Source organism: Portunus trituberculatus, chromosome 47 (genome assembly GCF_017591435.1).
Source record: "Portunus trituberculatus isolate SZX2019 chromosome 47, ASM1759143v1, whole genome shotgun sequence".
Taxonomy (NCBI): Eukaryota; Metazoa; Arthropoda; class Malacostraca; order Decapoda; family Portunidae; genus Portunus; species Portunus trituberculatus.
Genome location: NC_059301.1, coordinates 15,669,754 through 15,682,253, shown reverse-complemented (window position 1 = coordinate 15,682,253; position 12,500 = coordinate 15,669,754). Strand labels below are relative to the sequence as shown.

Sequence of the window (12,500 nt, the reverse complement as noted above, 5' to 3'; positions counted from 1 at the left end):
GCTAGTTGTCTCTGTGGCCTTGGAAAATTGTCGTCGTGAGAGGAAAGGCGTTTTTGAATACGTGGGTGTCAATATATAGGGAGTGAGTGTTTTCCTTGTGTGTGTGTGTGTGTGTGTGTGTGTGTGTGTGTGTGTGTGTGTGTGTGTGTGTGTGTGTCGTGAGAGGTTGCCAGACTTGTGGGAGGCAGCGCAGAGTGTGAGGTTGTCACGATTGTAGCTAATTAATTACGGGTAGCGTGTATTTCTGTGTGTGTGTGTGTGTGTGTGTGTGTGTGTGTGTGTGTGTGTGTGTGTGTGTGTGTGTAACATTGATGAGGGCAAGAAGAAGGGATTTAAAAGTTATTGTTGAGAGAGAGAGAGAGAGAGAGAGAGAGAGAGAGAGAGAGAGAGAGAGAGAACAGGTAGGTAAGTCATGTTTCCGGGTGACGCTTCAAGTTACACTCTCCTTCTCTCCCCCTCTCTCTCTCTCTCTCTCTCTCTCTCTCTCTCTCTCTCTCTCTCTCTCTCTCTCTCACCCTACTCTCCCATCTTCCCTCCTCCTTCCCTCTCCCTCTCCCTCTCCCTCCTCTCCCTCTCCTCTCCCTCCCTCCCTTCCTCCCTTATTTGGTCCTACTTCGCTATGCTCTGTTTCCTCCCTCCTTCCCTCTCTCCTTCCTTCCCACTCTCCCTTCCTCCTTCCCTCTTACCTCCCTTCCTCCCTTCCTTCCTTCCTTCTTCCCTCCCGGTAATTGATTCTCCACTCTACAACATTCCCTTCTTGAAGACTCTCTCTCTCTCTCTCTCTCTCTCTCTCTCTCTCTCTCTCTCTCTCTCTCTCTCTGTTAAAGATTCTCGCTTCCTCAGTTTCTCTCTCCCTTCGTTCCTTTTCCATCTTTCCTTCCCTGTACGTAAGCCTCTCTCTCTCTCTCTCTCTCTCTCTCTCTCTCTCTCTCTCTCTCTCTCTCTCTCTCTCTCTCTCTCTCTCTCTCTCTCTCCTTTTCTCCTTCCACACTCCCTCTCAGCCAGGTTCTCTCCCAACTACTTACTACTTGATCCCCTTCCTCATTAGCTCTGCCCTTCAAAATCCTTCCTCTCTCTCTCTCTCTCTCTCTCTCTCTCTCTCTCTCTCTCTCTCTCTCTCTCTCTCTCTCTCTCTCTCTCTCTCTGTCCGTCTTTCCTTTATCCCTTTTCCCTTACTTTCTTCTCCTTTTCTCTTGTAGTTGTACTTATCTATCTCTTTTTCTCCTCTTATTTCTCTTTTTTTCTTTTTTCTTCCTTGTTTCGTTTTCTCTTTCTCTTCTTTTCCTCCCTGGTATTTTCCTTTCCCTCCGTCCCTTTCCCGTCTCCTATCTTGTATACTTCCTCTCCGCCTCTCATACTTACCTTTCCCCTCCATTCCCTCACTGCCGTCTTTTCTTCTCCCCCTTCTTCCCTTCCTCTCTCGGCCTCCCTCCCCTCTGCCGGCTGTTTCTCGAGGGGGAAGGAATATGTTCACGTTAATTTTCGGAGACTGCCTCTGCTACACGCTCCGGCTGCCTGCCTACTGTCTATCTCCTTGCCTAGACTGTCTTATAAACGCTTTGCTCTCTCACCACGACTGTTCAGAGGCCACAGGGGTGATCTTGCCGGTTCTCACGTGTGTTTCTCCTGTTGTTGATGTAGAAATCTTGTTAATCTGTCACTAGAAAAGGTAAAAGCATCATTAAAAACTCGTGCTACTTCAAGTGGTGGTCTTTTGAAGGTGGTGGTGGTGCAGGGGTGTTTTAGGGCGAAGGAGGAAAGGGAGACTACGAACACAAGGGAACTCAGAGGAAGAATAATCATGTGCCCTATTGATCCCCACGAGAAAGTTTGCGATGGTATAAGATAATTTAAAGCGAGAGATAGATGTGTGTGTGTGTGTGTGTGTGTGTGTGTGTGTGGGTGTGGGTGTCCAGGGCTGAGGCTGTGTAGGGACGTCACTCAAGTCGTTGCGTGTTCGTACGTGTGTGTGTGTGTGTTCCTTGTGTGGTTGTGTGTGGTGATAGTGACGATGATGGTGATGGTGGTGGTGAATGTGATGAGGAAGAAAGTAGTAGCTGTTGTAGTTGTTGTTATGATGATTATATTGGTAAGTAGGAGTAGTAGTAGTAGTAGTAGTAGTAGTAGTAGTAGTAGTAGTCGTAACAGCAGCAGTAGCAGTAAAGTAGCAGTGATTACAGCGACAACTAGTAAAGAGTGCTATAATTCCTGTAGTGGCAGTAGTAGTAGTAGTAGTAGTAGTAGTAGTAGTAGTAGTAGTAGTAGTAGTAGTAGCAGCAGCAGCAGCAGTAGTTGTAGTAGTAGTAGTAGTAGTAGTAGTAGTAGTAGTAACAGTAGTAGTAGTAGTAGTAGTAGTAGTAGTAGTAGTAGTAGTAGTAGTAGTGGTAGTAGAAACAATGATAGTCGTGCCTCAGTAACTATCGGTGCGGTGGATAAGTTCAGTAATTGGTCACGTGATGTCAGTGTGAGGGTGTTGGGACGGCTGGCGGAGGGCGGGGTGGTTTATGGGTGGTGGCTGTGGCTGGCGGTGGTGGGGAGGTGGGTGGCTGGTGGCTGGTGGCTGTGGTGGGTCTGGATTTATTAAAGCCTCATTAGAAAGGGATTTTTTTCTTTTTGTGGTGGTGGTGGTGGTGGTGGTGGTGGTGGGTTTACATTGTCGTCAGCTATAATAGTAATGAACTGTTTACGGCACTCCTTCCTCCTCCTCCTCCTCCTCCTCCTCCTCCTCCTCCTCCTCCTCCTCCTCCTCCTCCTCCTCCTCCTCCTCCTCCCACCTTTTCTCTCTTCTCGTTTCGTCTCTTTTTTATATATCCCTTTCTCTTCTCTCATCTCTTTGTCATTCCTTCGTACTTTACATTCTCTCTCTCTCTCTCTCTCTCTCTCTCTCTCTCTCTCTCTCTCTCTCTCTCTCTCTCTCTCTCTCTCTCTCTCTCTCTCTCTCTCTCTCTCTCTCTCTCATTCTGTTTCTTTTTTGTCTCCTCTGCATCGTTGACAAACCCACGCGCGTTTAATCTTCTTTGCAATATTTATGAGGCATCAAAATAACCACCAACAATATCTCCTCCTCCTCCTCCTCCTCCTCCTCCTCCTCCTCCTCCTCCTCCTCCTCCTCGCTGTAAAGATGATAATAACCCCATAATCAGGGTATAGTAAACTGGACGTGTGTGTGTGTGTGTGTGTGTGTGTGTGTGTGTGTGTGTGTGTGTGTGTGTGTGTCGTGTCGTGCATGTGTTCGTGTTTACTCGTGGTGAAGGCGCAGGGCTGAGACACGATGCACGGTGGTGGTGGTGGTGATGGCGGTGGTGGTGGTGGTGGTGGTGGTTGGCGTAAAGGCGACCATCCCGGTGACCCTCGCTTGTATTACTCCATACACCTGTCCTTCTTCTGCCTTGGATTTCCTTACCTTCCCTTTCCTTCCTTCCTTCCTTCCTTCCTTCCTTCCTTCGTTCCTTCCTTCGTTCCTCATGTTCTTTATTTCTTCCTTACCTTCCCTTTTCCTTCTTTCCTTCCTTCCTTCCTTCCTTCCTTTCCTTTTCCTTCCTTCCTTCCTTCCTTCATTCTTTATGTTCTTCCTTCCTTTTCTTTCTTTCTTTCTTTCTTTCTTTCTTACGTTCTTCCTTTCTTTCTCTCTTCATTCATTCATTCACTCACTCTTTCTATCCTTTATCTTTTACGGTCTGATCTCTTTGCATTTTCTCTTCCTTATCTTCCTTTTTACCTTCCTTCCTTCCTTCCTTCTTTCTTTCTTTCCTTCCTTCTGTTGTCATCATCATCATCATCATCATTATCTTCTTCTTCTTCTTCTTCTTCTTCTTCCACTCCTCTATTCCCTTCCTTCATTCTCCCCTCATTGTATTAACTGCCCTCCTTTCCCCTTCCTTGCCTCCTCTCTCCTTCCCTCCTTCCTTCCCTACCTCCACTCCCTTTCTCCTTTCTCTCTCTCTTTCTTCTTTCGTTTCTTTCTTTCTTCTGTTCCTTCGTTTATCTCGTTCATTTGCTTTGTTCCTTTCTTCCTTCTCTTGATTTTCGTTTTGTTTTATTTTCTTATTTTCCATCCTCTCTTTTTGTCTTTCTTTAATTTTCCCTCTCTTTATCACCCTTTCTTTATTTCCCTTCTTTGTTATCCTTCCTCCTCCTTCTCTCTCTCTCTCTCTCTCTCTCTCTCTCTCTCTCTCTCTCTCTCTCTCTCTCTCTCTCTCTCTCTCTCTCTCTCTCTCCTTCCCCAGCCAACACCCCCACGCCAATTGGTTTAATTTCTATAATTGTGGAGGGAGAGGGCGGGCGTGATGGGACTGGGAGGGGAGGCGGAGCACGGGAGGGGTGGTTCGGGATACGGTGGTGGTGGTAGGGACAGTGGGGAGGGTCACGGGAGGGTCAGGGGAGGAGAGGAGAGGGCGAGCGAGTGGTGACAGGCTGAGTGGAGATGGTGGTGGTGGTGGTGGTGATGGTGATGGTGGTGAGGTTAGATTTGGAAGGTGGATGAGGGTGGTATTGTGAGGTTTCTAGCCCAAAGCATCCATCCTGATTCTCCACTCTTCCTCCTCCTCCTCCTCCTCCTCCTCCTCCTCCTCCTCCTCCTCTTCCTCCTCCTCCTCCTCCTCTCTTTGATGAGCTTAGCAGACGCGAGGTGTTTGAGTCTCTGAGTGTGGAGGAAGAGGAGGAGGAGGAGGAGGAGGAGGAAAGTATAGGAGTAAAGGAGGGATATGGTAGTGGAATAGGAGGGAAGCAAAGATGTGGTGGTGGTAGTGGTGGTGGAAGTGGAGTGGAAGGCAAGCAGGAATGTGGTGGAGGAGAAGGAAGTGTGGTGTTGCTTAGCTTGGAGAACGGATTGTGGTGGTGGTGGTGGTGGTGGAGGTGGAGGTGGAGGGGGTGTCTTGGCGTGAGGCGTGACCTTGAGGTGTGTGTGTGTGTGTGTGTGTGTGTGTGTGTGTGTGTGTGTGTGTGTGTGTGTGTGTGTGTGTGTTGCATTGATACAAATGATAGGACTCGAATAACATGTCTCGGTCACTTTATGAAACCGGTCTTTTCCTGCCCCCCCCCTCTCCCTTCACACACACACACACACACACACACACACACACACACACACAGAGATCCTTTTGCGTCTTGCCTGCACCACTAGCACCACCACCACCACCGCCAGCACACACTCCGCCTTGCGTGGCTAAACCTTACAAACTTGTCATGCTTTTGCTCCTCTCCAATTTTTTCCCCCTCTCTGAATGAATGAACACTTCTCAGACGCCCTCACTCCCTCACCTTCCTTCTCCTCCTGCCCCTTGCCTCCGACGCGACTTACTGCCCAAAAATTGTACCCTAAGCTATCTTTTTAGTAACCCTCCCGCAGCTGCCTCTGGGTCTATATAAGGAGGGAAGGAGAGGAGGTGAGGACGGAAGGAAGGAGAGGTAGTGGTGGTGGTGGTGGTGGTAGCAAGATGGTGGAAGATAGTGAAGTGAGGTGGTGGTGTGATAAGATGCTGGTGTATTTCGTAGACTTTCTGGTGTTTTTTTGTTTTGTCTTTATGTTTTTCGTTACCTCAGTTTTGATTTTGTTTGTTTAGTGATGCAGTGCTGTGTTAAGATGCTGTTGTGTTTGTTAAATTCTTTGCTGTTTCTTTCTTTTCCTTTTTCTTTTCCTTTTTTTTTTTCAATCTGTTCATTGCCTTCAGTTTTGTGTTTGATCTTGTTTCTGTTTATTATTGTAAGATTAGATTGTATTTACGAAGATTTTTTTTTTTGTGAAGAGTGAAATATACATAATTGATAGTTACATAAAAACGAATTAAAAACTACATATACCTCTTTTTCACTATCCTTATCTATTCAGTTCAATGCGTGAAGTTGAAAATACAAGCTAGTCTATTCATTTTCTAACACCCAAACAACAAAAGCTCAGTATACACTACCTAACCTAACCTAACCGAACTTAACACACCATCTGCACTTACTAACACAATGTAACAAAAAAAAAAAATAAATAAATAAATCTCTTCCAACAATCTCTATTTATTCTGGTGACCGGGTGAAATTCAGAAAATGTGTGGTTAGTAGTAGGGAATGAATTACTCCCCTTTAGGCCTACGAGGTTAATGGCATTCCTTGTAGGCCTCCTTAATTAGCTACACGAAATGGGTGATGCCGCTCAAGAGTTGGAGATGCTCGTGGGAAGGCGAGTGAGTGAGTGAGTGACTGAGTTAGTGAGTTCCCATGGCGAGCGAGTGACCGAGCGAACGAGTTGAGTGGCATGTGAGAGAGAGAGAGAGAGAGAGAGAGAGAGAGAGAGAGAGAGAGAGAGAGAGAGGTGCTTGTTTCTGAGTGACGATTTTGCGTAACGAATGGGTAAAATTCTCTCTCTCTCTCTCTCTCTCTCTCTCTCTCTCTCTCTCTCTCTCTCTCTCTCTCTCTCTCTCTCATATGTGCACGCGCGCTCTCTCAGGTGTCGCCAGGAGAAAGAAAAGCCTTTGAATAATTCACCACCACCGCTGTGTTCTCTCTGATGAACAAATTGGCTCCGCTGTTCCTCACTTGAATAGGAAGGCTCGGGGAGATACGGGGAGGTGGAGGGAAGGAGACAGGAGGGGCACTGGAGGGAAGGTAAGGTGAGGTGGGGTTTGCTGGGCACGGGGCATAGGGCATCGAAGCACTGGCAGGCGTGGTGGCGTGTGACTGCGTAGATGCGGTGTGTGGAAGGGCATATACAGAGCGAGGAGGGCGTGCTAGTAGAGGCGTTGTTTCGTGTGGTGTCGGTGTGGTGGCCCTGATTACAGAGGAGATGGGCGGGATGGGGCTTTGTGTGTGTGTGTGTGTGTGTGTGCTGAGATGGTGGTATACAATAAGGCGTTTGGTCTGTGGATGCATGGAGGAAAGAAGCAGAGAGAGAGAGAGAGAGAGAGAGAGAGAGAGAGAGAGAGAGAGTAGAGTTTGGGTGGGGAGAGGAGGAGGAGGAGGAGGAGGAGGTAGTTGGGGATTGGGGGATGGGGGAAGGCGGAGGGCTAGCATGTCAGATCAAAGGCGCGATAAATCAGCTCGCAGCACCGCCACCAGGAGAGAGAGAGAGAGAGAGAGAGAGAGAGAGAGAGAGAGAGAGGGTGGGTGGGAGGGTGTCAGGGGTCGGTCAGTTCGTTAGCTTAGCCTTCTCTCGCACACTCCTCTCCTGCACACTCCTCGCCTCTCATCCATTGTGCTTCATTGTCTTGCTCTGGTCGTCCCTCATGTTGTTTTGGTGAAGGTGAATATATACAGTGCTGTTTATAAATGTCCACCTCCCTCTCTGTCTTATCTTCTTTTTTTTTATTAATGGAGGACGGGGTGCTGGCGAAGGGCAGCCAAAAATATGACAAAAAAAAAAAAAGGCCCACTTGATTGCCAGGTCCCTAAAAGGTTAGTAGAGTTAGTCAAGTCTGGGATAAATGTCTTGAAACCTGGTGCATATATATTTTTTTTCCATTTTTATTTTGTGTCTTGTTATGCGATTATCTTATCTCTGTTTTTCTGTTTCTTTGGTTCTTTTCGTTAACTTTCTCTTCGTTTATTTATTTATTTATTTTTATCTATTTGAAATGTTGCTCTACTGAATCTTTCTTACTGCAGTGCCTCTCGTGTGTGTGTGTGTGTGTGTGTGTGTGTGTGTGTGTGTGTGTGTGTAAATGCCATGATTCACTCCATGTTTATATTCTTATTCATAGAGTTTATATCCTTTGCATCCTCCTCTCTCTTTTTTAATCACGCTTATAACTTCACAATTTCATGTCTTCCTAATCTCATTCATTCGTTCATTCAGAGAGACGTTCGTAATCCGCTTCGTCTTAAACAGTCTTAACTTTTTCCTTTTCTTTCACAATTTTTTCCTCCTCATCGTGTCTTCCTTATCTTTTTCAGCTCCTTCGTCAGCATAAATGTATAACTTGGTATTTCGTTCCTTATCAACTGTAACGGAGTGTGTGATGAGCCATTATCTTGCCACCATTCGTTCCCCTCTCTTATGTCTTGTGTTTCTCTCCTCCGCAGGCCCGACCGTGTGATGCAGGCGCTGGTGTTCAAGACAGTGCCGGGCCTCTTCCAGGTGGAGATGAAGAGAAGAATCGAGTTTTACCAGAGCCATCCCCATGCAGGTAAGTTGAGAGAGAGAGAGAGAGAGAGAGAGAGAGAGAGAGAGAGAGAGAGAGAGAGGGGAAGGAAGGAATGAACGTTCGTGACCCGCTCTAGTCTGATTGTGTCATGGCAACAGTTAGCAGTGGCACGTTTATTTTTTTTATTTTTATTTATTTTTTTTAGGTAATTTCGATGACAAAGGGATTATCTTACTGCTCACACATTGCGTCTTTCGTTTCGCCAAGGACACACACACACACACACACACACACACACACACACACACACACACACACACACACACACACACACAGCTGTTGCCGGGTAGCGTGATGTGCATAGTCATGGCGGCAGTGACAAGGCGGCGCGCGTCGGCGGTGGAGGTGCTGCAGGTGACCCCATAGAAGCCACGCCAGCAAGCACGTGACAACTGCAGCTTGTCGTCACACCGCCTCACCACCGCCTCCTCACGACCCACTTGAGTAACACGCCCATCTTCCTCACGTCCCGCCTGGCTAGGAGCACACGCCCACAGCCCCGCACGCGCCGCCGCCCCTTCTCAAGATGACCATATTTTTCTCTCCTCCTGACAGCCTCATTACCGCCGTTCCCGGGGAGTCTGATTAATAACTTTTTTTCCCGTGTCGGCGTCTGGTGGCAGCCGTCCCCGCGCCGCGCCGCTAATGTAACAAGTGTTCGAGGCGGCCCGTCCTCCCTGCTCCCGTGCGCCTGAGGGATGTGTCACAAGGAAAGACTGGCGAGTTACGCGAGGGACGCCTTTCAAGATTAACGTAGCGCGGCTAGGCGGGAATGTCGGGGCTGCGCTGCGGGCATACCGGAAAAGGTCGCCGCTGAGACTTGGCGCCGCTCAGTTTTAATTGAGTAGGACCTCGACTAGTGTTATCTGGCGAGGCGGCGTGTCGGCGTGTCGTGTTTCCCGCTACCACCACCCTCACTACCCCACCCTTACCCTCCACTCCTCTTCCTCCTCTTCTCTCATCCTCCGTCCTGCCCAATACTTTTTCCTTACAACTTCCCTCAGTTCCTCCACCCAACCACCACCACCACCACCACCACCCACTCACGAGGTGTCAAGAGACGTGCACATGGTCGGGGTGTCGGCGGTCGTCTGTGAAGGCCTGAGGGTGCGGCCGGCGGGCGTGCTTGGGGCTGTTGGTATTGTTTAGTGCTTCCTCCTCGCAGTCACGTGAGCGTCGGCGGCTGGGGCTGGGGCAGTGCGTGTGTGTGTGTGTGTGTGTGTGTGTGTGTGTGTGTGTGTGTGTGTGTGTGTGTGTGTGTGTGTGTTGGCTTAGGCGAGACGGGGCGGGGAGTGATGAGTGAACGTGGCAGTCCCCGGCGTGTAATAACTGTTGGGTATTGATCATCTTCTTTACTGAGCCTTGAGAGAGAGAGAGAGAGAGAGAGAGAGAGAGACTAAAACTTGTCCCTCCTTTTCTCCATCCTTCCAGACTACGAGCAGGACGTGGAGGACTTTCAACACTACGTCTTTAGTCCAGACGACTCGGTCAGCCTCTCCATCCGCTACTACAACTTCAGGTGGGTGTCCTTCCTCCTCCTCCTCCTCCTCCTCCTCCTCCTCCTCCTCCTCCTCCTCCTCCTCCTTTTCTCCTCTCCTCTTCTGGTCGTCATTATCTTGCTACCATTTCGTCCCCTCACTTACGGCTCCTCACATTTCTCTTCCGCTATTCATCTCCTTGTATATCTCTCACACGCCTTTATTCACTTCTCTTTCTCTCCTCCTCCTCCTCCTCCTCCTCCTCCTCCTCCTCCTCCTCCTCCTCCTCCTCCTCTTTACGGGTCAGTTAAGTTGTTCAATGTCACACAGGGAGAGGACGAAAGGTAAGAAATGCTCCGTCCATCTCTTCTATCCACGCTCCTCTCTCTTCCTCACTCTTCTCTCCCCCCTCTCTCTCTTTCCCCGTCCCCGTCTCCTTATTTACTCGACCCATTCACCCGCCTCTCTCCAGCGCCCTGTGTTTCCCTGTCATAGCGGTAGTGGGTACAGTATTAGATGGCTGTGTTCGCCGCTTGCTCTGGGGAAGAAGGTTTGAAAAGAAGGAGTAAGTGATGTCGCCTTATTTGTTACCGTGTTTCTCCGCTGTGGAAAGTGAAAAGTGATGATGATGATGATGATGGGTGTTTGAGTGAGTGGTTTTTTTTTTTCTTTTTCTTTCTCGTTCTTTTTTTTTTTTTGTTCTTGTTTTCTAGTCTTCTTATTCTCTTTCTCTTTTGTCTTTCTCGTTATCTCTCGTTATCTCTCTCTCTCTCTCTCTCTCTCTCTCTCTCTCTCTCTCTCTCTCTCTCTCTCTCTCTCTCTCTCTCTCTCTCTCTTTATCTATCTATCTATCCATCCATCCATTTATTTCCCTCCCTCCTCCTCCCTTCCTTCCATCCTTCCTCCTCCTCCTCCTCCTCCTCCTTCCTCCTCCTCCTCCTCCTCCTCCTCCTCCTCTACTACTAAGATTGCTGTTAATATTATTGTAAGGGAAATTACGGCCAAGTGTGAAGAGAAAGAAAAAGCAGGACGAATCGGGGCGGAGAGAGAGAGAGAGAGAGAGAGAGAGAGAGAGAGAGAGAGAGAGAGAGAGAGAGAGAGAGAGAAAACATGACCCCGTAACTTCATTGTGGCCGCTAAGGGGGTACCGCGCCCCCCGCCACCTGCGTCTCTCCCTGGGGGGTGAAGGGGAGGGCTGACGAAGGCCTAAAGGACAGAGAGAGAGAGAGAGAGAGAGAGAGAGAGAGAGAGAGACTTTTAATCTTCTTATCCTTTCCAATAATCGTTATACTTAAGACCTGGTTATTGTTTTTCCTTTGTGTTTGTAAGAGATTTTACCTAACCTAAGCTAACCTAACTTAAATTAACTTCTTCAGTACCATGACGCCTTTCCATATCCATTCTGCTTACTATTTGGTGATTTTATACAGCTTCAGAAACTTATGTGGGGGATTAAAAAGTGAAAACTGTGGCCGTTAATCTTCTGACCTCCATAGACCATTCCTAATTGAAATAAAATGGTCTAATCACACCAAAAACTCGTGGTAAAAAATGCGTCCCAGTACTTAATGTAATGTAAACTAAAATTTACTAAATCTAATCTCACTTTACCTTACTTAATCTTTTACCTTATCTAACTATACCGAACCTAACGTAACGTAACCTAACCTAACCTAACAACCATCGCTAATTGAAGAGAAAGTACAGTACATCTATAATCATGTAACCAACACCGAGATAAGCTGGATTTTTATTTATTTATTTAATTTTTATGTAAGAGGAAGAAATGAATATTTGAAAAAAAAGCACACTGGAATTGCAGTCTCGAAAAGGGTACATTTGTGATTTAAAAAAGGGTACATTTGGAATACAGAAAGGGTACAATTGTATGGGTACATTTGTAAGGGTAGAATAAAGGTAACACTATTTCATCACTAAAAATACCCTTGGTACACCCTTTCTGCACCCATTTGTTTTGAGAGTGCATAAAAGAATCAAGAGTTAGTTAATTAATCTTATCTAACCGCACCTAACCTAACCTAACCCAACCTAACCTAAGAACCATAACTAATTGAAGAGAAAGTACAGTACGTCTATAATCATTTAAACCCCACTCCGAGATAAGCTGGATTACTATTTAACGCGTTACCTTAATTAAACCCAACCTTCCACCTGAACGCTGCTTTATATGCGCGGAGGAGAAGGTTCAAACTATAATGAAAAGAAACTGGCCGGTGGGTGTGAAAGTTCCCATTCCTATGCTAAGGGTTGGCATTAGTAGCGGCGCCTGCAGTGTGGTGGTGGTGGTGGTGGTGGTGGTGGTGGTGTTTGGGTACCTGGTGTTGTGTTGTGGGGGGAAGGTGAGAGAAAATGTGGTAACTGACAACAAAGACTTCTGTAGGGTGTGTATTATTCTCTCTCTTTCTCTCTCTCTCTCTCTCTCTCTCTCTCTCTCTCTCTCTCTCTCTCTCTCTCTCTTAGAAGTACCGCCATGGCACACTTGTGGTTTATTTGCTTTTTGCACTACACATACGGCCGCGAAATTATGGGGGAGGATTTATTTGTGAGTGTATCCAGGCGAGCAAGTGTTCCCTGTGTGTGTGTGTGTGTGTGTGTGTGTGTGTGTGTGTGTGTGTGTGTGTGTGTGTGTGTGCGGAGGTAGACCGTGTGCGCAAGATTGAAAGAGATGACGTCAGCGAATAGTCACCACCACCACGTCACCATCACCATCACCATCACCAGTAACAAGAGTACCAGCACCTCCACTGTCATTGTCTTTAGGTAGGGAGCAGAACGCGTGGCTTAGATGGAGGGAGGCGTGGTGGTGGAGGCGTGGTGGAGGCGGCAGGGGCTGGCGTGCGTAATGAAGGTGAGAGGCGTTGTCCACACACCC

The 12,500-nt window shown here is 47.6% G+C and overlaps 1 protein-coding gene across 3 annotated transcripts in view; it reads left to right on the top strand.

Moving 5' to 3' along the window:
* LOC123520636 (probable serine/threonine-protein kinase tsuA) overlaps positions 1 to 12,500 on the top strand; it is a 135,050-nt gene that overhangs the window by 79,962 nt on the left and 42,588 nt on the right. For 2 of the 3 annotated variants that reach the window (XM_045283114.1, XM_045283115.1), the window contains exons 4-5: positions 8,008 to 8,111; positions 9,561 to 9,648. In XM_045283114.1, the coding sequence (XP_045139049.1) occupies positions 8,021 to 8,111; positions 9,561 to 9,648 (179 nt within the window). In that variant the 5' untranslated portion in view covers positions 8,008 to 8,020. Of the gene's footprint in view, positions 1 to 193; positions 202 to 8,007; positions 8,112 to 9,560; positions 9,649 to 12,500 lie in introns of all 3 variants that reach the window. The other variant, XM_045283116.1, reaches the window with a different exon arrangement.